General features: G+C 42.4%; 1 protein-coding gene across 1 annotated transcript in view; it reads left to right on the top strand.

The window, feature by feature from the left end:
- Positions 1–27,913, top strand: part of MINDY2 (MINDY lysine 48 deubiquitinase 2) — a 469,571-nt gene that overhangs the window by 135,505 nt on the left and 306,153 nt on the right. The window contains exon 2 of the mRNA XM_069222089.1: positions 2,428–2,485. Within this exon, the coding sequence (XP_069078190.1) occupies positions 2,428–2,485 (58 nt within the window). The remainder of the gene's footprint in view (positions 1–2,427; positions 2,486–27,913) is intronic.

Below are 27,913 nucleotides of genomic sequence, written 5' to 3'. Positions count from 1 at the left end.
AGTTTTTTTTTTTCTCTCCAATACGGATTTCACGTGTTCACCCTCTTTAGACCCCAGTGTAATGCTATTTTACTCGATGTTATTACCTACCCAGCACACATTGCCATCACCTTCCAATTCCAGCTTCTGCTTCTGTTGTATTCTTCATATTATAATTTTAATATTTTAGTAATATTAGTGTTTGAGTGTTTATAGCATGCAATGAAAGTAACCTATGGCGAATTAAGTGTAAAGCTTTGAGTACAAAGAAATAAATTGATGTCACTTATTTTGGCAATACGCATCAAGCAATTCATGTTTAGTATAAGATGAAAAAATAATTCACAACAATATTTTCAAAGCGATCCAATTTGAAATATGCATGTTCATTGGTTTAATCAGCTGACCTGAAAAAGATCATTATGGAAGAGTGTGTGTGAGGGGAGAAGAAAAATGTAAATACCGTTTGAATCAGAATAATTGTAATGTGGATAGCATATAGTCTTTACAACTTTGAAAGAACAAATAAACTCGAAAAATGTTTGGAAGAAAGATGCATTGTAAAAATGAGGAGGAGGGGTTGGAGCCAGTGGTGGACCAAAATGGATGTGTTCTGTGAAGCTCCTGGCAGAGCATGCTTGACCGCACCGAGACCCTTTGTTGCTGCCTTGGTTGCTGCATTGCTGAGGCTCCATGTGAATCAGAGGACATTGTCATCTGTGGTGGGAGACCACTTGTTGGTCCTTCATGTTTCCTCTAGTTGAGCTGCGGGAGTGCTGCAGCACACACACTCTCTAAGTCAGTGGTGGCACTCAAAGGGGCAAACAGCTAGGTGCAGGTTGAGTAGCATCTCGGGAGTAACCTGCAGTTTTATGCCTGGTATGGGGATTGTGCGAGGTCCCTGCACCAGTTATGCTGCAACAGATCTAGCATAAACTCAAGGCGCTAACCAGGACAGTACTGACAGGAAAGTACTCACCTTTCTGTGAGAGGAAGGTGCATGTTTTGGAAAAGCATCTGACAGATGGGCACAGAACTGCAAGAGGTGACATTTTTTTAATCCACCATGGTAGGAGCACTAACAACTCTAGGGAAGAGGATGAAAACACTTAACAGCTTGTGGACGTATACCCATATTAGACTGTTAAGCATTAAGTGGATATTGAAGTAGAGACTCTACTGAGTTGAACTGCTGATATTTTAGGTATGGAGTGTGAATGCGTTGAATGATGTGGGCATAGAAATTGTGCTAAAGGCACACAAATTGAGTCCGCCCAGGAGAGGCACTGTCCCTCATTTAGGGTGAAAACAGTTTGTCTGGGACAAGATATCGAGGGTGGCAGACCGGCAAAAGGTGGTGAAATGTGGAGAATCTAAACTTTTTGCTGATTTGAGTCCACATACATTTGCCATTAAGAATGCATTGTTGGTCACCATGCAGGAACTAACTCAAAAGGAAATTCCTGCAATAATGAAATACATGACAAGACCATGTGCCAATAGAGGTATTCGTTTTCACAGGTGGACTAAGAGACATGCTTTCTAGAGAATCTACATTAGCAGTGAATTGATTTACTATGAGAGATTTTGCAAAGGGGTGGTGAGAAGTGTTTACTGGCTGCGGTGTGATATACTTGATGGAGCATGTTGAGTGTGGGAGGAGTAATTTTACTGCACAGTTGATGGGGGTATGCTTCATTGGATATTGGTATTATTGTTTTTCTTTGGTCTCTTTGCTCTTTTTCCATCCTGTACTTCTTAGGGAGAACTTAGACTAGTTTGAGATTGATCATTCTGGCATAGTTTCTTTAAGATTGGGTACGCTTATCATTGGGATTATTTATTCCGACTATAACTGTTTGTTGCAAACTATGGGAATTGCTGGCTAGTGACACTTAAGTAACACATTCAGTGTCAGGAGTGTTGACATTTGTATAAGCATACTTAAACATAAATGTCTGAGGATATTTGGAAAATCTATTAATAAAAGATGAATGCTGACTGTCACTTTTGAGATCGAAATTCAATGTGAGCATTTGTAATCCTTTCAGTAAAAGAAACAATATGGTAAGAAAATTGACTAATCTGCGTTGAAGTCTGTACTTCTTCCTAGAATTGAAATGTTATTATTGTGGATATCAGTCTATTTGTTAATTGCGTAATCTAAAATGGTCAGCCTTGCTTGTTGTGGATTCAGAACCTGTCAACATCTGTTTCAAGCTTTCTTCTAAGACTGCAATTACATACATTGTGCTTTCTTTCAACGTCATCCGATTATTATTTTAGTTGATGGTTGTCCCTATACATTTTGTTTTGGAATCCATTAGTTCTACGATTATATCAGAGAAGCGTTATTCTGCCTAACTGATTTATTGTTCGTGTTGTTAATAAGCTGTTGAATTGATTATTTTAATGCCAAAAGTTGAAATTACGTTATTTCCTTTCAAGGTAAAACTTCCACCGATGATGGAAATAATAACTTCAGAACAGCTTATGGAATATCTAGGTAAGTGGAAGCATTTACCTCCTACTTAATGTTCTTCTGTGACTTACTAAGCTTGACAAGAGGACTTAACATATGTACTTCTAGTCTGGCAATCGTGTATTTATACATACTTTGTTCACTAACAGAGCTGTATTACCTACTTTAGTTATCTTTTTCCAGCATTCCAATGAGCGCCCTTCAGTCCCCCTGCTTGCCTCTCTACTCAGTACTTATGTTTTATGCTTCCTAAAGAGAATGAAAACTTGAGCATGTTTACAGTGTGTGTGCCTCTGAAGGAAAACCTATTCAGATCGTTGCTTGGAAGTTTCTTTTGATCAGGCCCTCTCCTACACAGATTGACCTTTCAGGAAGATTCAAAAGGCTGTTTCCATACATAGCTGTGGGACATTTTCCTCTCTCGCTATGAGCCTATTTTTGTTTCATCACGGACTGTATTCAGCACTAGCAGTTTAGCCCTCCTGGCTAGTTGGATTCAAGGTAGCATTTGCCAAGGACCTCCTAACAAACACACCACACACACTTCTGTGTTTTTTGCCCACAAAATGTTGCCAACTCAGTCCACTTGCTGCTGCTTGCAGCACAATGCTGAGCATTTCCACCTGCTAGCAGCTTCACTGTCCCTTGGTTCAGCTCTATTCTAGACCTATTACCCAATTAGATTACTGCAGCTCGGCTGAAGGGGACTGGTGGAGGAGGCTGGAACAATGTGTCAGGAATGTGTGTGTGTGTGTGTGTGTGTGTGTGTGTGTGAGAGAGAGAGATAGAGAGATAGAGAGAGAGAGAGAGAGAGAGAGACACACCCTAATAAAAGATTCCTAGATCCCCTAGGCTGAGGGGGGTCTGGCGGAGGAGGCTGGAATAATTTGTCAAGAATGAGCTTGCCAGTGTGTGTGTGTGAATGAATGTCTGTGTGCGTGTCTGATCGATACTAATAACAAAAAAATCCTCTAGATTCCTAGAGCCCCTAGGTACCAACAGGATCGATGAGGATTCACAGTAGTGCTCCTGCATGCCAGTATGTTGCACTGGTTGGTTCTGCTTTGGCTCCACACTGCCTGGGAAGTGACAGAGCGGAGTTGCATAGAAGCACCACCCTTGTGTGCTGACATTAGTTCCTTTCTTTCTACCCTTTCTGGCTTGGATTCAGAGCCCCGCTCCAAACCTTTGTCACTCTTCTGACAACCTCTACATTTTTTTGCAGTGTGCTAGGAAACAAAGTTCCATCCAAAAACTACAGGCCTCAAACCGTGGTGCGACTGCAGGAAGTAGATGACTCTCACTGACTCACACAAAGTGCATCTGGATTCCAACAACAACTTGAAATCATGAGACAAGTGCACCCTTAAGCACCCAGAGGTGATCTGAAAGGTGAAGTTCTTCATCTTCTAACATAAGAAGTTGCAGCCAAAGCACATGCCCCTTTCTATATCACGATTCGGTCTCCGTCCTGGTCACAAGGTTGCTTCAATGGATGGTCCATTTCATGCTCAAAGTCCCCAGGGAAGTCTAAGTAAAAACATAAACTTTAAAAAGACAGTACAGGGCTTGACTCAGTTCTGTCGCTCAAGTTGTAGAGAAGGCTCGAGGGCATGAAGCGGAACATCACACCTGCTTGACCTCCCTGGCTTCTGAGCCAATTCCTCAGTTGATCCTGGTATGCCCCATGTTCCCCAGGCCTTGATCAACTCTTCAAGGAGAGCATGCTGCAAATTTTTGGTGTCATACCAGCCACCTCTTGGGGGAGGTAAGAGGGGGGGGGTCTGTGGGTCATAAGGTGTGTCAGATGTCTCCATTCAGGTTACTGCCAGTGGGTCTTCCCCTCATGCCATCTGCCCATGTGACCCGTTATCGGGTCTGTACTGTTTCAGCTACTGTCTTTGACACTGGCTCCAAGATCTGTGCCAGTTCCTGTTGCACCAACCCAGATGGCTGACCCAGCACTAATACCTATATCAGATCTCAAAGTGACCTAGGTCTGAGCCCAGCCAATATCACGCTATAAGATTACAAAAGTGCCATTGGTTGTGATTCTAACCTTTTGCCTCCACTGCGATGCAGTTACCAGCAGAGGCTCCATTCAGTTTTTTTGCTCGGACTGACCCTGTGCAGGATTCAGTTAGTGTTCCTCATGATACTGATGATGAAGAGGTGGGAGATGCTCTGCTCCCTACTCATTATACTGATAATGCATTTCACCTATAAAATGCTAACCAAGATTAACTCCTCATATGGGCTACCAAGGGAAGAAAGTGCTTTGTTTGCACAGGTTGGGAAGAGGGCAGTTGAAGTGCTAGAACTGCAGTTGGTCTCCATTGAAACAAAGTCAAATGTTCTCAGAGATTTTTCAGCCAGGGCCTATTACCTCTGAGCCGTCGTTGCCTTTTAATGAGACCCTTACCGACACTTTAATTGGTAAATGGTAAAACCGCGTTCTTACCAACCAGTCAACAGACTAGTAGCTGGTGGCATAGTGCTCCTTATGACCAACATTTATTTGACTAAACACCCTATACTTGAGAGCCTCATTATGCAGGCATCCACTAGCAAGGTTAACCCTAACTCTTTACTGACTAACCCTGTGCTCAGGAAATCCAAACAGATTGATACATTTGGTAAGCAAATATTTTAATCTGCAAATTTGTCCCTAAGGTCCTTAAATGCTATATTCTTGCTGGATAGATACACAGATGCTGCTTGCAACGTGGCCAGTAACATTTTGCCAGCTGTCCTAGAAGATCTCAGAGCCTCTTTGGCAAAAACAATACTTAACAAACATGATGCAGCAAAGTTTTTGATTTGGGCTGGCTTGATCATTATAGATTGTTTTGGCAGAGCTGTTGATACCATCTTGGAGGAGCTCTACTATATTTTCAAGCGATGCATCTGTGTCGTTAATAGACATGCCTTTTGAGTCCAAGCATTTTGGGGAAAAGAGATACTCTGCTTTATAGAGGTTCAAAGAGCTGAGCCCCTCACACTATTTTTAGTACTCTTGACGCCCATTAAGTTTTCCCCCACCAGTTCTGTACTATCTCAAAATATGAAGTTGGGTGGGCAACATGTGCAAAGAAAGGTGATTTTCACGATGGAATCCTGATGTTTTAGGATCTGTCCTGGGTCTCACTGAAGATGGATTTGAGGCCTCTTGGGCTACCGCCTCTTGCATTCTTCCTTTCCAATCTGGCTTATGAAGGTCCTCAAGTAGATCCTCAGTAGGCCCAGTATCAAGGCCAATTCTGCAACCTCTTACTGATTTTGCAGGAGACAGCTCAGGATTTGCAGTGGTGGCTGACTGAGACAGATGACATTCCTTCCCCTACCTGAAGCTCATGGTGGTGGCAGCCCTAAAAACCTTTCTACCATCCATCACAGGAAGATTGGGACAGGTCCTCGCAGGGAGTACTTTCACCTTGTAGTACTGCAACAAACAGGGAGGAGTGGGGTCGTAGTCTATGTGCCAAGAGGCTTTATATCGCTAGAAGGGGGTGAAATAACAGAATGTTTTTCATAATCACTGTGAGAAATGGCCCTTTCTACAGGGTTATCTCCAAACATGTTGCCTTTCTCCTCCTATTTTTTTTTTACCCACTTTTTGTTGGCTTTAGGATTTTGGGCACTTTACCACTGCTTATCAGTTATAAAGTGTATGTATGTGCTCTCTCCCGTAAAACGTGGTATGTTTGGCTTACACCTGATTGGCATATTTAATTTACCTTTAAGTCCCTTGTAAATTGGTATATCGTATACCGAGGCCCTGTAAATTAAATGCTACTTGTATGCCTTCTGTGCAGATTGCTCCACCCACAGAAGTAGCCTTTCAAACCTGTCTTAGGCTTGCCACTGCAGTACCTGTGTGCAAAGTTTACTGATACGTTGACTTGGCATTTCAAACTACTTGCCAAGGCCCAAGCTCCCTTCTTAGTACACCTAGGTCACCCACAAGGTAGGCCTTAGATAACCCTATGGGCAGGGTGCTGTGTATTTTCAAGTTGGGACATGTACATTTATGTGTTTCATGCCTTAGTAGTGACAAACAACTTATTTCGCTTTTACTATTGTGAGAGCTGCTCCTCTTGTAGGTTAGCATTGGGAATTTCTGCATATACATTTAAGTGGTAATTCCTGATCTGAAAGGAGTGTTGTGGACATGTTTGGTATTTTTGGAATGATAGTGAAAATTCATGCTTACTGTGTAGTTAGATTTTGCGTTTCTTTTTTTAGAAATGCCACTTTTAGAAAGTGGGAATTGCTCTGTACTTATATCTCTAGTGTTTTGCAGCCTGACTCCAATCCACGACTAGGGCAGAGTGACAGATACACTTTGTGCATAATTCCCAGACAGCCACAACACATGGAGGGCAGGGTGTAACAGGAGAGGCATCTGTATCCATCTGCATACTGATTGTCTTCCTGGGCTGGGAGATGGAGAGGTTGTTCACACGTTCCATGTCAATAGGCTGTGTCATGCCCACACACAAAAGGCTGATTTACCCCTTCTGATGTTTGTAGCCAGGGCTGGTTTCAAAGGGTTTGTTTCACTTGAAAGGGTTCCTTTGAAGTTAACCCTTACATCAAAGACATTTTGTAGTACAAGTACAGGGGCTCCTACTCCATGTTTTTAGAGCACTTTTGGAAGTGGGACTAAACCTCTGCTAGAAGGACAGCTGCGCTGCACATAGGACTAATCTGTACTGCTCTTCTGCTGTTGCCCTGCTGCTTGCTACTTGCTGGGTGGTCTAAAAGACTCTCTGGATTGTTTTACTGCTTGTTGTTCTGCTGCCAGCTGGCTCCTTTACTCTCGTCTAACTAAGGCTCCCCAGGTTACACCTTGCCAGAGGATTGCTGTGCTATCAGGAGGAACTGCCATCTAAAATAATTGTTCTTATGTGCTGACCTGCCTTCCTGTCTGCCGCTCCCTGCCCTGTGTCCAGTGTTCTCTAAGGGCTTGCTAATGTGATCCCCCCTCGTTTCCCAGAGCCTCAGGAATAGAAAAGACTCTATAGTCACCTGCTTGCCGTTGGGACCTTGAATTGGACTATCACCGATGTCCAAGGTGCCCAGTGCTTGGTGTGGACATGTGGCGCGCTCTGTGTTGCCAAAGAATATCAGCACCAGGGGACCGACTGTCAGCACTGAGCGTCCTAAATAGGTTGTCTGGCACCGGAGCACCAGGTGACTTCCACCGAAGTCCCTGTGCCCCTGGGAGATTTTCCCGACGAGGGGTGCATTTCCTCACGAGCCTTCTGGGCCACCCGTGACTCACCCTGCCCAGATTTAGCACGCTGGAGTCAGCTGCCTCATCACCGCTGGAGCTGGTCTGACTTGCCTTAAGGATTGCCTAGTGTTGGGTGTGTCCTGCGCCTGGGGCAACCAGAAACTGAGTGTAAGGAAATGCCTCCTTGGCATGGTTGCCCCCTGACTTTTTGCCTTTGCTGGTGCTATGTTTACAATTGAAAGTGTGCTGAGGCCTGCTAACCAGGCCCCAGCACCAGTGTTCTTTCCCTAACCTGTACTTTTGTATCCACAATTGGCAGACCCTGGCATCCAGATAAGTCCCTTGTAACTGGTACTTCTAGTACCAAGGGCCCTGATGCCAAGGAAGGTCTCTAAGGGCTGCAGCATGTCTTATGCCACCCTGGAGACCTCTCACTCAGCACAGACACACTGCTTGCCAGCTTGTGTGTGCTAGTGAGGACAAAACGAGTAAGTCGACATGGCACTCCCCTCAGGGTGCCATGCCAGCCTCTCACTGCCTATGCAGTATAGGTAAGACACCCCTCTAGCAGGCCTTACAGCCCTAAGGCAGGGTGCACTATACCATAGGTGAGGGTACCAGTGCATGAGCATGGTACCCCTACAGTGTCTAAACAAAACCTTAGACATTGTAAGTGCAGGGTAGCCATAAGAGTATATGGTCTGGGAGTTTGTCAAACACGAACTCCACAGCACCATAATGGCTACACTGAAAACTGGGAAGTTTGGTATCAAACTTCTCAGCACAATAAATGCACACTGATGCCAGTGTACATTTTATTGCAAAATACACCCCAGAGGGCACCTTAGAGGTGCCCCCTGAAACTTAACCGACTATCTGTGTAGGCTGACTAGTTCCAGCAGCCTGCCACACTAGAGACATGTTGCTGGCCCCATGGGGAGAGTGCCTTTGTCACTCTGAGGCCAGTAACAAAGCCTGCACTGGGTGGAGATGCTAACACCTCCCCCAGGCAGGAGCTGTAACACCTGGCGGTGAGCCTCAAAGGCTCACCCCTTTGTCACAGCACCGCAGGACACTCCAGCTAGTGGAGTTGCCCGCCCCCTCCGGCCCGGCCCCCACTTTTGGCGGCAAGGCCGGAGAAAATAATGAGAATAACAAGGAGGAGTCACTGGCCAGTCAGGACAGCCCCTAAGGTGTCCTGAGCTGAGGTGACTCTAACTTTTAGAAATCCTCCATCTTGCAGATGGAGGATTCCCCCAATAGGGTTAGGATTGTGACCCCCTCCCCTTGGGAGGAGGCACAAAGAGGGTGTACCCACCCTCAGGGCTAGTAGCCATTGGCTACTAACCCCCCAGACCTAAACACGCCCTTAAATTTAGTATTTAAGGGCTACCCTGAACCCTAGAAAATTAGATTCCTGCGACAACAAGAAGAAGGACTGCCCAGCTGAAAACCCCTGCAGAGGAAGACCAGAAGACGACAACTGCCTTGGCTCCAGAAACTCACCGGCCTGTCTCCTGCCTTCCAAAGAACTCTGCTCCAGCGACGCCTTCCAAGGGACCAGCGACCTCTGAATCCTCTGAGGACTGCCCTGCTTCGAAAAAGACAAGAAACTCCCGAGGACAGCGGACCTGCTCCAAAAAGACTGCAACTTTGTTTCAAGGAGCAGCTTTAAAGACCCTGCAATCTCCCCGCAAGAAGCGTGAGACTTGCAACACTGCACCTGGCGACCCCGACTCGGCTGGTGGAGAACCAACACCTCAGGGAGGACCCCCGGACTACTCTACGACTGTGAGTACCAAAACCTGTCCCCCCTGAGCCCCCACAGCGCCGCCTGCAGAGGGAATCCCGAGGCTTCCCCTGACCGCGACTCTCTGAAACCTAAGTCCCGACGCCTGGAAAAGACCCTGCACCCGCAGCCCCCAGGACCTGAAGGACCGGACTTTCACTGGAGAAGTGACCCCCAGGAGTCCCTCTCCCTTGCCCAAGTGGAGGTTTCCCCGAGGAAGCCCCCCCTTGCCTGCCTGCAGCGCTGAAGAGATCCGTTGATCTCTCATAGACTAACATTGCGAACCCGACGCTTGTTTCTACACTGCACCCGGCCGCCCCCGCGCTGCTGAGGGTGAAATTTCTGTGTGGGCTTGTGTCCCCCCCGGTGCCCTACAAAACCCCCCTGGTCTGCCCTCCGAAGACGCGGGTACTTACCTGCAAGCAGACCGGAACCGGGGCACCCCCTTCTCTCCATTCTAGCCTATGCATTTTGGGCACCACTTTGAACTCTGCACCTGACCGGCCCTGAGCTGCTGGTGTGGTGACTTTGGGGTTGCTCTGAACCCCCAACGGTGGGCTACCTTGGACCAAGAACTGAACCCTGTAAGTGTCTTACTTACCTGGTAAAACTAACAAAAACTTACCTCCCCCAGGAACTGTGAAAATTGCACTAAGTGTCCACTTTTAAAGTAGCTATTTGTGAATAACTTGAAAAGTATACATGCAATTGAAATGATTCAAAGTTCCTAATGTACTTACCTGCAATACCTTTCAAACAAGATATTACATGTTAAATTTGAACCTGTGGTTCTTAAAATAAACTAAGAAAATATATTTTTCTATAACAAAACCTATTGGCTGGATTTGTCTCTGAGTGTGTGTACCTCATTTATTGTCTATGTGTATGTACAACAAATGCTTAACACTACTCCTTGGATAAGCCTACTGCTCGACCACACTACCACAAAATAGAGCATTAGTATTATCTATTTTTACCACTATTTTACCTCTAAGGGGAACCCTTGGACTCTGTGCATGCTATTCCTTACTTTGAAATAGCACATACAGAGCCAACTTCCTACACTGAGCTATCAACAGAAGCTGCCCGGTAAGCTCCTCCCGTGCACTTGCGGAGTACGAAAGGTGAGTGGGGCCCGGGGGAAGCTTCAAATCCATCCCTCCCTCTCCCTACTCTTGGCCTGGGGGGTGCCAACGTACTTGGGAATGATTAATGGTGACTTATGTGGTCCAGAAGGACTTCAGTCTCACAGAACTGGGGCAAGGTGTTTTCCTCGCACCTTGAAGCATTTGTTGTGCATGGTAAAGCATCAGCTGAGGCCCCTGGCTGCCCTGGGAGAACTTGCCTCACCCTGGGAAATCCGTGGAAGTTTCACTTGGAAGTTACCGTAAACTTCCTGGTAGGCGCGCAGGTGCTCCTGCACCCTACCTTCTGTTAAGGAATACAGTCACCACAATAGGAACCCTAACTACGGTATCACTCCTAATGGGGCGGGGGGACAGAAGCGCTGCACCATATATTTGCAAAGGGATACCTTGTGGTCCATTCAGTTATTACTGATTGGGGTGATTCCTGTGTGTTACTACTGCAATTGCATGGTCAAATAATGCATGTCATTTTTTATGCTGCACATTCGGGGAGCTAAAGGGATTTCTACTCACCTGAAGTTACCGTAGCATGTATGATAGGCGTGAAGGTGCCGCTGTGTCTCACGCAAGAGGGCCTAACGATCGCATAAAGATTGAAAGGAGCGTAGGTGCACTGTGTCCTGCCATTTTATTGTAATCCGAGTGAGTGTTTCCAAACCAGGCTACTGTGTTTACTAAGTAATGATAATTAATGTTGTTTTGGCCTTATTATGCTCAGGGGCACAAGTACGATCTGAATCATGTCATTTAGGCTTTCTTTTTTATTATCATGATGACTATTACTACTTTTCAACAACTGCATTTTATGCCTAGTGCTTATGGTTTATGTTGTTTTGTAGTCTTTGATATAATGACAAAATAAGAAACATATTTTTGATGCAATCCTGTGTAGAGTCCCTTTTGTGTTGTATTTATTATGTCACTGGTGTGAGCGTGTTGCACAAACGCTTTACACATTGCCTCTGGGGATAAGCCTGACTGCCCTGTGCCGACAATCACCAACCACATAGCAGGATCCTTGAATGCCATAGCAGACAAACTGAGTAGGTGTTGTCTGGTGGCCCATAAGTGGTGTCTGTACCCTGAGGTGGTGCTAGGTGCATTCAGTCATTGGGAAGAGCTCTGATTTGATATATTCAATATGCCAAGAAGGTGAAGTGCCAGCAGTTTTGTGCACTGCAGTTTCCTCCAGGGCTTTCACTAGGGGATGTATTCAGGCTGGACTGGTTTGCAGGACCTCTCTACTCATTCTCATAGCTCCTATCTTGAGTACTCAAGAAGAGGAGTAAATTCAAGAGAAGAGTGTGGTACCTGAACATCTCAACCTGAGCATCTGCCCTCCAGTCCAACTTCCACACCATAGTACCTACTGACTCAGTAACAGGGCAGCTGTCTGCATGCAAGTCTTTACAGTGTACACATATGTGCATGAAGATGGAACGGCTGCAGTTAAATGCATTTGCTCTACCTCCTGAAGTGATGGGTGTCATCCATGCTGCCAGACGCCATCTTACCTGGGTGGTGGGAGACGTTTGTTGCCTTTTGTGCTGCCCGTAATATTGATTACATGGCTAGCCTTTCTGAAGTCCATTTTCTATGTTTGCAAGAACACCCACCTTTGTTCAAACCAGTGGTTGTGATGCGTTTTACAAAAGGTTTGACATATGTTTCCATACAAGCCATTTGTGCTGCCTTAGTGGGGCCTTAACCTGGTCCTGGCTTTTTTTAATATGCATGCCTTTCAAGCCTGTGCGCCCTGTGCCCCCTTGCTCCTTAAGGCTGTTTGCAATAAATAATGGTACTCCTTATTGCCATTATGTAAGTGTGCCATATTAGTCAATTGCAGGTTCTACCTGCTGAACCTCTTTATACCACCTTTTTTTTCCAAATAAGTTGGTGCTGATAACCAGGACGGCCTTCCTTCCAGAGAACAGATAGTACTCTGTATCAAAATCTACTACACCCTGGCCAAGAAGCAATCTCTGGTGGGTCATTCCATCCCTGGCTGCCACGGTAGCTCTGGCATGGGGAGTAACTGTTCCTGACATCCGTCAAGCCGTAATGTGGATGTCGGGACATATACCCACGAAGCACTATTGCCTCGACCGCCAAGTCTGGCTGGAGGGCCAGTTTGCCTGCTCGGTCTTGCAGGACTTTATTTAAGCCCAGTCCGCAGACCCTACAATTTAGGGAGGTTCTGCTTGGGTGTCCATTAAAAAGTGAGGACTCTGTGGATCTAAGAATCCATCAGAAGAGCAAGTTACTTACCTTTTAGTAAGGCTCTTTCTGATAGATACTCTGTGTAACATCAGAGTACTCACTTCCTTCCCTCCACCCAGACCAGTGAAGTGGCATATTTGAAAAGGTCCTAAATTAGAGATTAGCACGCACCTAATAATTATTCTACACTCCACATCTGAAGGCACAGAAAGGTGAAGAATTTGCAGGTAGATGGGTTATTCACCAGAAATTGATACTGAAGGCAAGTAACTTGTTCATTTGTATGATGGTGATAGCATGTGGGTTTCTGGGACCATTGTATGGGCGTATCAGAAGACAACATATTTAAGAAATTTACATCGAACATAGAAATACAATGGACATGTATGGGCCTGGCAGAAATTTTTATTGGCTTTGCAGTACAGAGCTGACCAGTGGGAGTGAAGTGCTGACAGGATGAGCTAACCATAATGCTTCCTCATCACAGGCGCAAATTGTTAATGGCTAAAATATACAGGATATTAGAACACCTTATCGCATATCTAAGTAGCCTTGCCCAACTACTATCTAAATAACTAAAAACGTGTAATACTATATAAATGTATGTGGGACCCAAAGATTTCTAGCACTAGGAAAACTTTTTAAGTACTGAGTCTATCAATTTGATAACTCTTTTACCTAGGACTCTAGAAGCATTCCTCCGATTTGAATCTTGCCTTGTTAGAAAGCACTTTTGAGTCTGAGTTTAAGTGATTTGGATAAACATTATTTGGAGTGGGTGGAAATAAAAAGTCACAAACTATATGGGGTATATTTTCCATGGAAAATGTAAAATACCTAGACTCGGTCTTCAAGAGGACAATCACTGTAATTGGCTAGGATGTCTTGTGAGTGAGGGTGTTGAGGTAAAAGAAGAGAGCCCAATGTTTGGTTGAGACACAGAACAGCAGAAAGAAGGCGGCAACCAGAGAAAAGCTTTTGGTCTCGCATTCAGTCAAACTTTATCTATTCCAAGGATAGGTTCAGTGTACGATCCAGAAGAAAATTGTAGACACAAGAAACCTACCTTTTTAGTGCAAAATAGTAGCAGCAGCAGCTGCTCGATCAGACATTCCTTAATTGGCATAAAAAATAATGCTAGCAATTGAATAAATTATGATAACATCCTGTCACCTGTGTATTCCATGATATTCAAAGCCATCATCATGGAAACACACTGGAAAAAGACTACAGGTCTGTAGTCCTTCATTCAGAAGACCTTGGATAACAAAACATCCTTGAAAAGCGGACTTTTCCTTTGGGGATATTTCGCAACCATTTTCCCTGGAGGCGAAAGATAAGTAAGAGTCTGGGTGTTACATACTGCCAAATTTGTTTACCAAATCCAATTCAGTTCTTCCCTGCATACTATTCCACCATGGATGTCCAAACTGCTACACTTGAAGCAACTTAGGTGGTGAAATTCTACTTGATAAAATAGCTATTGGGAAAGTCCCTAGGTTGAAAAGAATAAAAGATTTAAATTGTTACTTCTTGGTTCTGAAGAAAGGTCAGTGTGTGAGGTTTCATCCCATCATGGACATAAAAATATGCCAAAAGTGCCTCAAGAGGGAGAAGTTTTGAATCCTGGCTCTTCATTAAATTGTCCTTACCTTCACAGAGGACGTTTGAGATTCGATTGCATCTGTAAACCTAAAAGATGCCTGTTTTCACATCAACATGTGAGACATTGACTGTTTCTCCACTTTTGAGTGGGACATACCACCCCGTTTGCAGCCTCCATTTCAGTCTGAAGTCGGCCCCAAAGGTTTTTCCCAACTGTATAATAGTGGTAGAAGTAGGATTGTGGAAGGCAGGAATATTTTCTCTAACCATACTTGGACAATTAGCTACTAAAAGCAAATTTGGCAAAACTTCAACAAGACATGGTCTATCCTGGCTCTTCTCTGCAGCCTGAGTCTTCAGATCAGTTTATTTAATCAAGTCTACAAGCTGGTGGCGAATTGGGGGGGGCTGTCACCCTTACATTCGAAGATTGACTTTGGGCTTTTTTGGCAGAGAAACAGACAATTATTTCTCCTGGGCAGGATGGCTTCATGCATTTTCCTAGTCACCTTTGCAAGAGAGCATATGCATTCACTGCAATAATGTCTATGATATCTATGAATCTTCAGATCAACTCATCTAAATCAATTCTACAAGCTAATGGGAGGTCGTGGGAGACTGTCATCCTTACATTCAAAGATTGACTCTTGGTTTTTTTTGTTTCAGAGAAACAGACAAGAATCATCTCTCCTGGACAGCATGGCTTTGTGCATTTTCCTAGCCCCCTTTGCAAGAAAACTCAATGATGTTAAATTGTTTGCAAGAGAGTGAACATTTTTATTGCAGTTCTATTCCAAAATTCTGCAACCACAGTTTCAGTTGTCAGAGATGCTTTCCAGAAGGCTTGGAAGCCTACATAGGAGATCTTTAGGCAAAGGAGGAGTTGTAAAACAATCACATGCTCAGAATAAGGGCGGTTGTCTTGGCTTTAAGTTTCTTCCTTTCATCAACATCTGTGAAGACGTTATTGATTCGGACACACTCTTACTACAATGAATTATATCAAAAAGCAAGCAGGAACACAAACTAGATCAAAAGTCCTGTCAAGGGGAAATGCAGTTGATTTATCACTGGGCCCTGGGGAGGAACGTTTTCTTTGATGTAAAAGACCTTTCAGGCTCATAGAACAGGAAAGTGAACAGGAATAGGTGCTAGACAATGGAGTACTTTGAAACATCTTTCAAAGTATGGTACGCCTGAAATTAACTTGCTCATTACAGGAAAAAAACAAAATGCTACACCCCTGTGTCCAGGTTACCACGGCCCAGGTCCAGGTCTATGGGCATTTCACACTTTGACAGTCTGGTCGAATACATTTGCCGGTATTTTTTCTCCTCTGTCTTTGCTGCTTATAGTTAATACCAAAAAGATGATGATCTATGTAGTCCTGAACTGGTTGAGGTAACAGAGGTACCCAGATCTACTTCATCTTTTGCTTTATCCTCGCAAGAGGCTCCAGCTCAAACTGCTTCTGCTCTCCAGGATGTCAGCCAGTATTTTCCAGCCTAGTATGCTATCGGTGAACTTAACTGCCTTTCACCTGAGTGCGAACAATATGGCCACTTCAATCTTTCAAGTGACTGTATGAAGATATTGAAGACAAAAAAATGACTTAGTAGTCATATGCCTTTAAATGGGAGGGGTTTTGCACAAGTGCCTTCAGAAGCAGGCATAGCAAGTAGAAAGGGTATTATCTTCTTACCAAAACCTGGTTTTGGTTCCCTTCTATGAAAGTCCATTTGGGTGACATCACTGGTTTTAGTACTTAGAGAATTTTTATGTCTCCTTCAGAATTCACCTCACTGGTTTCAAAAACCTTTGGCAAGAAAGTGAACATGACTGTCCACACACTAATCCCCAAGGATTTCTCTAGAAATGTTAGAGTATATGATACTGGTATAGCGGTTCCTCATCTTCTAAATATTAGTGGACTTTCCAGCTTATTATTTAAATGAATGTGCTTTTGCACCTCAATCTCACTCCGAGTGCAATCATTCTGAGTAGACAAGCAAGCCATGAGCTCCTGCGGATAACAGGGAGCATTCTGTAGTGCCACACACAAGTCATTGCCGAAGCACACGGCCATGGTGGTCAGGGCATGGAAAGCAGCCCTAAAGATACTGTGAAAGAGAAGTAGGGCTTTTGAGTTAAGTGAGTAGTGGAATGTTGAACTGAAACTACTTGAAGGATTTCTGTTTTAAAGCATCTAGTGTACAGGCGGTCTAAAATTGTTAGGACAGCATTCTCCAAAGAGTGGTGTGGCAAATTCTGAAAATGTATAATACTTTAAGCTTGAGCATGCGATGCAGGTTCATCTTAAGAGAGATGTTTCTATCTAGGATCCGGAAGTATTATTAGAAAGGCTGCCCACAGGCCAGCTGGGAATAGTAAGGACACAGAGGAGGGAGGGTGGAGGCATAGAGTACCCACAGGAGGTGTCTGTTAGGGCAGATTTCAGGTTGGTACAGTTAAAAGTCCTACACAGAGTGCATTATTGTCACAATCAGCCATAAAACACATGCCCATTTTATCCATATGGAGCGTAGATCGGCCAGCTACACCCCGAAGAGGTTAAGAAAAATGGCTGAACTTGGATCAGCTCTGTTTCTAAAACTCTGATCAAACCGACAATTTCCTATACACCCTGAGGCTTTGCCTGAAAGTAGAGGGGTTTTGTGAAGGAGAAGTCCAATGTTTGAATGGCACATTGGGAAATGACCTGAAGTTTGATGCTGAACTGGCATTAGTATTCCTCTGGCATGAAAACCCCTTGATGCAATGTAACAGAATACATTATACCTCAGTTCTCATATTTGCCCACTGCAACATGTCTAGGTATTGGGGTCATTATTATCAGACCGTGGACTGGTTTATGAAGATGGAAAAATATTTATATGAAGGCAGGGTGTGCCTGGGAAATGGGGAAAATTTGAACCCCTCTGGTTTTTATGCGCTTCAGATTGAGGCTAATTTATCAAAATGATATATTATTGCTGGAATGAAGCCGTCTGTTGTTACACTGTAAAAAGAGCTGGAATATCATACTGGCAACACTCCCTCAGGTGGAAAGCACTGTTAAGTTTGGACTCAACTTTGTTTCTCTAACGACTGATTGGAATTCAGGATTTTAGAGTGAACATACTTCTTGTTAATGGCTTAATACTTTGTGTGTGCTGTACTGAAATATACAAAATTAGAAGTGTATGATTTGTGTGTGTGTGTGTGTGTGTGTGTGTATATATATATATATATATATATGTGTGTGTATTTATATAAATAAATGTATGTACAATTTCACAACAATCCGCATACTGCGGCGAGGAAATTAACTGATATTGCCATACATTACATTTCTCCTTTTTTTACACATTTATACCACATCCATTCAGAATCGACTTAAAATACACTTTTTTGGTTATCTGAAGGTGCATCTTGTGATGCTACTTGCCTACTTAGTTTGATTCCTTTGGTGAGTCTAGTTTCCTGCAGTAGTATTTTGAATTCCACTAACAAGCCTCTAAATATTAAATTTTTCTTAGGATATTGATTAGGTGTTGTGTTCGCTGTCTAGATTTAAGATCAATGAATGTCTAGATTTAAGATCAATGAATTACTAACCCAGTGCTCACTTTGGCCATTCTTTTTCAGATCCTGAATTTTCCTAACTTCAAACTTCTGTGGGTTGTAAATTTAGCGGAACCTTATTTACTGTGGAGGTGATTCTTGGGGAGTTGTAACTTTTTGTTCTTCGACTGGCAATGCGTGTTTTGCTCCCTTACATCTAGATAAAATTTATTTTTATTAATAATTTTGTTCTGGTGAATCGAGATTTCACAGACTAGATCAAACTATGACTTAACAATGGCCTGGTGATCCATCTCTCTTTACTTTTTCACCTCCCCATTTTTTTACTTCCCCATTTAAGTGACCATTGTGCCAATGAGTGGCTGTTTTTAATATCTGTAAAGGAGATTCTCCGTCAGTTGCTAACATCTCATAATGAGAGACTAACTTGTAAATCAATCTGTTCCTTTTGAGCCCTACTTTTCTGAAAAAAAGTGATTAAATTTGCCATTTCTGTTTAATTGTCATTTGATTTTGTGTATACTGCAAGATACTCCTCTCCTTCCCTAAACATGGGGAATCATTTGGAACACCCAACCTATCAGAACCTTCAAGCTTCTTTACATGAGCTTCATAACCTATTGATTTACTTTGATAAACTGCAATTTATTTTTATAATTAAGAAGACATGTCTGTCATGCTAGAATTAAAGTTATGGCAATGCAAATTGGAAATTACTTCTTTCCCTAACTATTCCTGCAGTATCTTCAACTGGTCTCTTTCATTGTCTACAGTAACTTGATAATGATCCCTTCTAGCTATGTTTTCCAATAGCTTATGTGAATTGTTAGTTGAATAGAAGATTAATAGGAGACAAGTGGAATGAAACGGCTTTAAATTCGGTCAAATGGAGTATTTGATGTTGTAGTTAATCAAAATTGCATTCACTGGTGATAGTTGTGACAGAATCAATCATATTTTTAGCTTGTTGTTACCTTATTAATTAATATTATAGATTATGGGAAATTTTAGTGAGCAAACGCTCTCATTAGTAAAGTGGCTGAAAAGCCAGAGAAGTGACTTAGGGCCGCTGGATACTTGCGTTGAAAAAGGGAGGAGAATAGTTGGAATATTACGTCGGTTATGGTAGAGTCTTTTTTATAGTCATCTTGGAAGACCAAATTGATATAAAATCCTTGTCTCAGAGTAAGGAATGATGGGTAGGTATGTGTAGTAGTGAGAATAAAGTGATGATAGAAATTGCAAGGTGGTGTCCATGAGACTACAGTGAGGTGATGAGGTTGTAAAATTAGGTAGATTTTGCATTACCTAATGTTAGACTGCCAAAGACTCATAAAATTCACAGCAGATGCAAACATAGGCCTGTCATTGCCTATGCAGACCTAGATTTAACCCACGGAACAGAGGACGACTCAATTGCAGCTCACAGACAAAGTGACCATTAGATTTCTTTGCAGTCATTGTTTTCTTAGCCTACATCTAACATCCTGCATGTAAGATGAAAAGAGGTGATCACGGTTGGTGCTCAAGCATTATGTCAGAAAATGCTTCACTTCAGCCCACATTTGGAGGGAAGGCATGATTTTACATTTACGTTCATAAAGGTTAAATTTCTTCGCTCTTGGAATAGTTACCGGTCAAAGAAAGATAGACTATTGGTTCAACACTACAGTAAATTTCATGGTTGTCATGGAAAATACTGTGGCTGATTTTTAGTTGATTTGGAACACTGTACAGATTCCACTGAGCATTTGTTCAGGCTGGCTGGTAACAGCAATTAAATCCAACTTGAAAAATGAATTTATAGATTCATATGCAAATTATTGGGTGTTATTCGTTTGAATATTGTTTGTGCGTCTCACATTATCACTCAATAACGCTCAAAGAACTTCTTATGATTTAAAAATTGATCCCCAAAGTACTATATGACTAGTCTATGTACTTTAGAACCCTACAAGACAAACAGTCTGATCCGAAAATGTACTGTCTTTTATTAACAACTTGTGCTTTAACCGCTTCGGTGCGTTGTGACGCAACAGTACTCATGTGTGTCGGACGGCTCTCGCCTGTCTGACCACGTGGCACTTTAAATCCCTCTGGTGCAGGCACCAGAGGGATTTCTTTGTTGAAAGAAAGAGCCTCGGGAGAGATGGGGGAGCACTTCCACATCTCCTGATGTTGTTGCTTTTGTTTCAGTGTAATGTCGATCAGTTTGTGCGGCGCGCTGAAGTAATTTGTCTGAAAGTGAACACCCCCCCAATATATGGCCATAGTCTTTCTGACTCCACCTGGGCCGATGGGGATTATCTGTCCCCCAGGGCGGGCAGAACACCCACAAGACACCAGACGAGCATTTTATTTTATTTTTAAATAGAGGGGTGGAGGCTGGCCACCATCATGGGCATGGTTATGCCCCACACTCCAACTGAAGGGGCAACAGTCTTTCTGCCCCCCTGTGAACTAAAGCATCTCATCCCAATGGCAAGGAAGAGGACATTTAACTCTTTTGGGTTTTGAGTTTACATATGGGCCAAGAGAGCTTAGCTAACTCCCAATATCGTCCCAATTGCAATTGAGAGTGGCTGCACTTTTATATCTTAGGTACACTGCCACCTGGAAAAACCCACCAGACTCGGACACTTCTGAAAACTAAACATCTGAGGGAGTCCTGGATGGTGTGCTTCACATGCACCCCACACTGTTTTCTTACCCACAATTCCATACAAACCTCCAACTGTGCCTGCAATCATGTCTTTTCCCTACTTTACTGTGATGGAAACTTCGGTCATACGTGGGAATCCACAATATTCCTGCCACCCAGCATTCCCCCATCTATAATGATAAAAACTCTGTGTGGGTGCCAATAGCAGAGTCAGCCTAAAAACGTATGAAAAACAAATCCTGCCCTTTTGGACCTGCTTTGGTTCCCCCTCAATTCCTACATGTTTTTGGCCCTTCTCTGTTGCAGACACTTGGCCCACCTACACAGGTGAGGTATCATTTTTATCCGGAGACCGAGGGGAACGCTGGGTGATAGAAAATCTGTGGCTCCCCTCATATTCCAGAACTTTCCATCACAGAAATGTGAGAAAAATGTTTTTTTTGTTTTTTTTTAACACAAATTGTGAGGTTTTCAAGAGATTCTAGGTATCAGAACCTGGTAAAAGTCACACAAGTCACCAGATCGTGGATATCCCTGGGTGTCTAGTTTTCAAAATTGTACAGGTCTGCTAGATTTCTCTAGGTGCCAGCTGAGGTAGGGCCCAAAAATCAAAGCTACCCACTTTGCAAAAAATGGGTCAATTTTACGTGGTAAAATGTGATGTATCCATATTGCGTTTTGGGCCTTGTTCTGTCACGGACACTAGGCCTACCCACACAAATGAGGTACCATTTTCATCAGAAAACATAGGAGCATGCTAGGTGGAAGAATGTTTGTGGCTCTGTGCTGATTCCAGAACTTTCCATCACAGATATGTGAGGTGAATGTGTTTTTTTTTGTTGTTTTTTTTTAGTCAAAGTTTGAGGTTTGCAAGGGATTCTGGTAGAAAAATGTGGTAAGAGCCACAAAAGTCACCATATCCTGTGTACCCCTGTGTATCTAGTTTTCAAAAATGTATAGGTTTGCTAGGCTTTCGAAGCTGAGCTAGAGCCCAAAGTCCACAGCGAGGAACATTGCAAAAAAGGGCCAGTTTTCAGTGGAAAAATGTGATGTGTTCACATTTCATTTAGAGCTGTTTCTGTGTCACGGGCACTAGGCCTACCCACACAAGTGAGGTGCCATTTTTATCAGGAGACTTGGGGGAACACAGAATAGCAGAACAAGTGTTATTATCAATTGTCTTTCTCTGCATTTGCACCTTCCAAATGTAAGGCAGTATGTAAGAAAGAAGTCATTTTGGGAAATGCCCCCTAATTCACATTATAGTATGAATACCCATAAATTCAGAGATGTGCAAATAACCACTGCTTCTAAACTCCATATGTTGTGCCCATTTCAGAAATACATAGGTTTCCTTGATACCCATCATTCACTCTTTATATTTTACCAAATGTATTGCTGTATACCCGGTACACAATGAAATCCCATTGCAAGGTGCAGCTCATTTATTGGCTCTGGATACCTTGGGTTCTTGGTGAACCTGCAAGCCCTATATATGCCTGCAACCAGAACGGTCCAGTGGACATAACAGTATATTGTCTTCGAAAATCTGCCATAGTTCGAAAAAGCTACAGGTAAAAACGTACACAGAAATAACTGTTTTTTCAACTAAATTTCAATATTTTTCTTTTTTTATTTCAACTGTTACTTTCTAAAGGAAAACCTTAAAGGATCTACAGAAATTACCCCTTGCTGAATTCAGAAGTTTGTCTACTTTTCAGAAATGTATAGCTTTCCAGGATCCACCATTGGTTTCACACTCATTTCTGCCACCAACTGGTAGGAGGTTGAAAGCACAAAAAATACGGAAAGTGGGGTCTGTCCCTCTACAGTGCCATAACCATGTTGAAAAATGTGGTTGCCTGATGCCAGTCTGACTGTGTTTGAAAGCTGGGAAGATAGTGACTTTTAGCACCCCATACCCTTCGTAGATGCCATTTACATGGAAATAAACAGATGCAGCATTTTTTCCCATTGTTCCCCCGAAAAATAAAATGTAGCGGTATCTTGGCTAATTTTGTGATCCCCTCCAGGGGAATCCACAAATCCTAGGTAATTGTAGAATCCCCAGGATGTTGATAAAAGGACACAAATTTGGCATGGATAGCTTACAAGGACAAAATGTTAGGGGGGCCCAAGCATGAACGTACCCAAATAGCAAAAAAATGCCTTAGTACAGGAGGGGAGAAAAGGGTTAGCTGCGAAAGGGTTAATAACAGGGGACCATATTATACAGGCTAGTGATTTCGTATGGGTAATGGACTTAAATATGTCACATGTTTGGACTATCTTCTATGTTTGAATCACATGAGTCTGGAATATTGTCATTGACAAGATTGTTGCAAGGTCATTTGTATGAAGAACAACATAAACCGATTTCTCTCGACCTCATTTGATCGCTTTTTTCAGTCTGATTTCTCTCCCTGGCTTGGACATAATTTATTTCTGTTCATCTAGTCCTATCTCGTTTTTTGCTCTTGTTCCTCTATGTATACATTTTTTACAGTTCTTTACAGGAATGTCTCATTTAAACACATCATTTCTTCAGAATTCTAATCAGTGGATTATCGTTTTGCTCTCCATTCTCATCTGCTGATTGAAAGCACGTTGTCTTGTGGCTTTTCTATACAAAATGATCTGTATTTTTTAACAAAGATTAACAAATCTAGTGTCAGAGAAAGCAAACTGTATTGGAAAACAGACTGTGCAAGTGATTCTTGGTAGTGGCAACTTGAGCAGTGGTAGCTCGGGTACTACAAACTTTTTTAGGGATTATCAAATCTGCCGTGTGTTAAGCATATAGACCAGTGGCTCCCAACCTGTGGTCTGGGGACCCCGTGGGGTCCACAATAGAAAATGAAATAATGTTAACAGATTAGGTCCCCAGCTGTCAGTAATGACTCAGTAGGCGGTCCCCCTGTTCCAGTAATGATAAAGTGGGGGTCCACAGAAGTCAAAAGGTTGGGAACCACTAATATAGACTACCTATTAAGGCCTATGGACTGGAAACTGGGTCCTGTGGTAGTACTTTTGCGAAAGGAGAGATTCTATTTTGAGAATGGCTGTTTCCATAAAACATAAGCTAAGATATGAAAATAGGAGACTTTTTTTCAGATATGGGTGTGGAAACAGAAATGAGAATCAGCAGCTGAAAGCTATTATAGAAACACTTAAATTTAGGTGTTGTGACAACACTGTGGAACCCCGATGTTATTTGGCTAAATCCTACCTGTTTTCTCATCAATGCCTGCTTGTTCCTTTCTGGAAGGTGTTAAAACAGACTATCCTACCCTGACTTGTCCACCCCTCCAGACATTGAGAGTATTTTTCAGTACAGTGTGGTAAAGAGGATGACACCAAAAATCATGGTGGAATTCTTCAGGTGGGTGTATGCTGCCTTCTGGTTTTCCTAACACATATTGTTTGTTTTGTCTGCTGTATTCGTGCTAGTTATGCCTGAATAGTAATTTTGTAATAACAATATTGAAACCTAATTTCCGGGAGTTCAGCCCGGCTTTTAATCATTCCTAGGTCATTAAAAACCCGTTTGAGCTGGGTAGACTGCTTTGGCTGCAAACATGCATATTCCAGATAAATAGTTTTTATTCTGTTGGATGATCAAGTTCCTTAACTAACCCAGCTTCTGGAATGGGGCGATGCTTCGTCTTAATGACTTTTTGGAATACCTTTGTGTTGTTATAGACCTTTTGCTGAAAGCTTTTTTTTTTTCCTCCCTGAAATAGTTTTATTTCTGCTTAAGTCATTCTCGATCTGTGTTATTCTTACCATTCGTCAATACCAATAAGCTAATTAGGGGCAAATGTGCTTTCTATAAATGACACACAGATAAGTACCAACCTCCCCATTTTGGCCATGGCCCTCTTGTGTATCGTATAGGCACACCTGTACTAACAGCTTACTGTGCTTAATGACAACAGCACGTTGAATACAGGGCATGAATTATGTCCCTTATTGAAAATTCCAATTATTACCCCCCAAATACACTTCCATTTTTCCCTTGTTAGCAAAGAACATTAGTCAACGAAATATATCCCTACAAATTATTTAGCAGTTTCTAAGAGTCTTGATCAGTATTAAATTTCACCCGTCTCAGCAAAGCTTAGTGCTGGCTTCATTTTCTTCTCCCACTTGAAGCAGGCACAAAAAATAATATTTCCCTAGAAAGCGAAAAGCTGATAGCAAATACATACGAGTCTGAACAGCCTAAGCTGACTGAACCATTCCACACTGTAGTGCAGTGGGATAGACCTGTGTGTGATTTGCCCCCCAAAGACTGTTGCTACTAGTTGCCTTTCAAGACAAAATCATTTGAAAAAGCAATTTCAAATGGCTAGGATTTGAAATTGTGAAGTTCAAAGAAGGAGGCATTTGTTATCAAAGGAAATATCCCTGCCGACTCGAATCTAGTGAATTACTAAGGAGGGATGTGTGTTCCATACTGATAGAAAGATGAGGTTGCTTGCAGTAAATTCATACTGTAACATGCAGCATCTACAAGCTACTCTTTACTGACAATGTGACGTAGTGTTCTTGTTGTCTTTTAACACTGCTCTTTAAGTCATGCAATCCACACAGCATTTTTCTATTTTCCTTAGTGTGCCGTCCAAAGTGTGATGGGTATAGCCAGATGGGGTCCTGTGCTAGCTCTACCACAAGACTCAAGCTGCCCGCTTTGCACGAGGTTCCAATAGGCCTAAAACCGGTGTGCACTTGCTTGCGTTCCTGCTCAGGAAGGGTCTGGTCTGGCAGAAAAGGCTGGACGTTTCCTGTTGGAGCAGGACCAACGCTGATTTGTGTATCTTGGTATATGCTTGATACTGTCTGAGCTGGTATTGTGGGCAAAAATAGAAAAAAGACACATTTGGTTGCACCTCAGAATAATTATCTGTGGCTGGGATTAACTCTTTCAGTCTACCCATCACAAGTTGGTGGCATGTCAGAATACAGAAAGTTGTCTCCTTCATAGACTTCAGTTCTAAAGCATCTATTTGAGTGGTCCCTGCAATAACTGCTGCCACAAGTGAACGACCGTTTACCAATTGAGGCATTTTTTAACCTTGTCCGTGATCTTTCATTCTCCCACACTGTTTTCATCCTGTTTACAGAATAGGACATGATGCACCAGTAAAGTTCTCAAGTGTGACTTTCTACCGGACACCTATGACATCTGCCAGAATTTAGGTAGAAACATAGTGCTCCTAAATGGGGTTATTTGAGGCAGCACATTTAAAGTAACCTGTAGCACAGTTCATATTTTAGGGCATAATATACGTTTGTTGACCAGTGTTACGTTAAATTCAAGCCATTGAGGGCTATTGTAGTGACCCAAGAGGGAAGCAAGGCTTAATTATACTTATCTGTATTCTATCCAGTGGTGTCTTCTGGTTACCTGAAGATACTGCAGAGGTGCATATTCTCAGTCTCACTAGCAAGCAACACGTTTTAAAAATATAGAGACATCACATTGACCTGTGGAATGACATTGCACAGGTCACCCATACAGCAAGGCCCAAAGCTGAGAGGAAATGTTGCAGGTGGACAGTAAAGTGTGACTGTGGTGATGTAGGGACAAAATGGGGGAAGCAAGCGAGAAAGGAAGGTGATATGGTAACGAAGGCTAGAGTGGAAGTGGATGAGATGAAGAAAGGAGAGAATGAAAAGGGAAATTAGGAACAGAAGTAGAAGAATAGCAAAAAGGAAGGAAAGGAGTAAAAGTATGAAGAGAATATTTATTTCACTTCATACTTTTACTCCTTTCCTTCCTTTTTGCTATTCTTCTACAAGGTTATTATAAGGTATGGAGGTGCAAAAATGCCTAGGAGTGGAAACAGACTTGGTTTTCTGCTGGCACGAAACAAAGTGGGAGCGCAAGTAGTAGTGATGTGGTCTATAAAGTCTGAAGGTTTGGGTTTTACCTCAGGCTTCTCCCATTTGATTAAGAGTTTGTTTTGTTAGGCAAATCGTGTTGTCACCTTGTGTATAGTTTTTGCCGATTGGAGGAGCACTTAGAAACAGTCTAAGCACAGTTATTAAGTGCATTATTGCACTAAATGTATTCAGTTCTATTCTATTCTTCTTTAAATGCTTTGTTACCCTAAGGGGCATCCTGGCGATGACGGAAAATATATATATAATCTCTGTCAACTTAATATCAAATAGCAGTGTCTTTAATGTTTTCATAAGGAAACATAATGGTAGCAGAAGTGAATTCCAGAGTTTCGGGGGAGCACAGGCTAGAACACATCCCCCTTCATCTAACTATTAGTTTTTGGAACTTCCGAAAGTTCTATGTGGCATATCAAAGGTACTTTTATCAAGTAAAACTTTGTAACAGCTGCAGGAACTTACATTTGATTTGCTTTTTGATTGATAGCCAGTATAACTCTCCAAGAATGCCTGACCCAGAGTACCATCTCAAAACTCCCAAGTAGATTCTAACAACTTGCTTTTGAATTAGTTGTATCACCTGCACCTTGTATTCTTGTTCTTGGGTGAGCCTAGAAACAACACATAACAGTATTCTAACTATGAACCAATAGTAAGCGATAGTCTGCTGGTAACAGTGGTACAATCTTCCTTAATAATAATAAATACAAAAAACATCTTCAAAAGATTAGCTATGTGCATAGAGCTATAGAACTTCTAATTGAAAATTACATAATCATCTACTGGGTTTGGGGTTGGTGAGAAGGGTTACTTACCTCCAGTGGCCACTAGTCATTTGATCAGAGGACTTTCTGAGGATGACAGCCACTTACATCCAGCACCCTCAAATGTGTTGTTTCGTTTTAAGAAATTATCAAACATCCACTGCATTAATGAAGACATTTATGCTTTAAGTTCAGCTTGCTTCACACTCTTGTACAATTTTAGGAAGATTTGAGTATCATCTATGTATGGAATTTATTCTTAGTTATGTGATTTGACTACTTGAACCACATAGATTTACTAGGCAGGAAAAAAGAAAAATGCCAGCACAGAACTTGTTTATTATTTTTTCTTAAATTTGGTTCTGTTCATTGCAAGTCAGATTGAAGTTTTATTTATTTGCCTTATCTTATTCTTTGGGTCATTGAAGTGAGCTATATCAAAAACGCCACTAAACACTAAATCAGAGCTTGTCTTCTACATTCATTTATTCAAAATGACATCTTATTTAACTGCAGCTGATGTACTAAGTATT

This window comes from Pleurodeles waltl, chromosome 3_1 (genome assembly GCF_031143425.1).
Source record: "Pleurodeles waltl isolate 20211129_DDA chromosome 3_1, aPleWal1.hap1.20221129, whole genome shotgun sequence".
In the NCBI taxonomy this organism is placed as follows: Eukaryota; Metazoa; Chordata; class Amphibia; order Caudata; family Salamandridae; genus Pleurodeles; species Pleurodeles waltl.
This window is presented reverse-complemented; position numbering and strand designations above follow the sequence as displayed.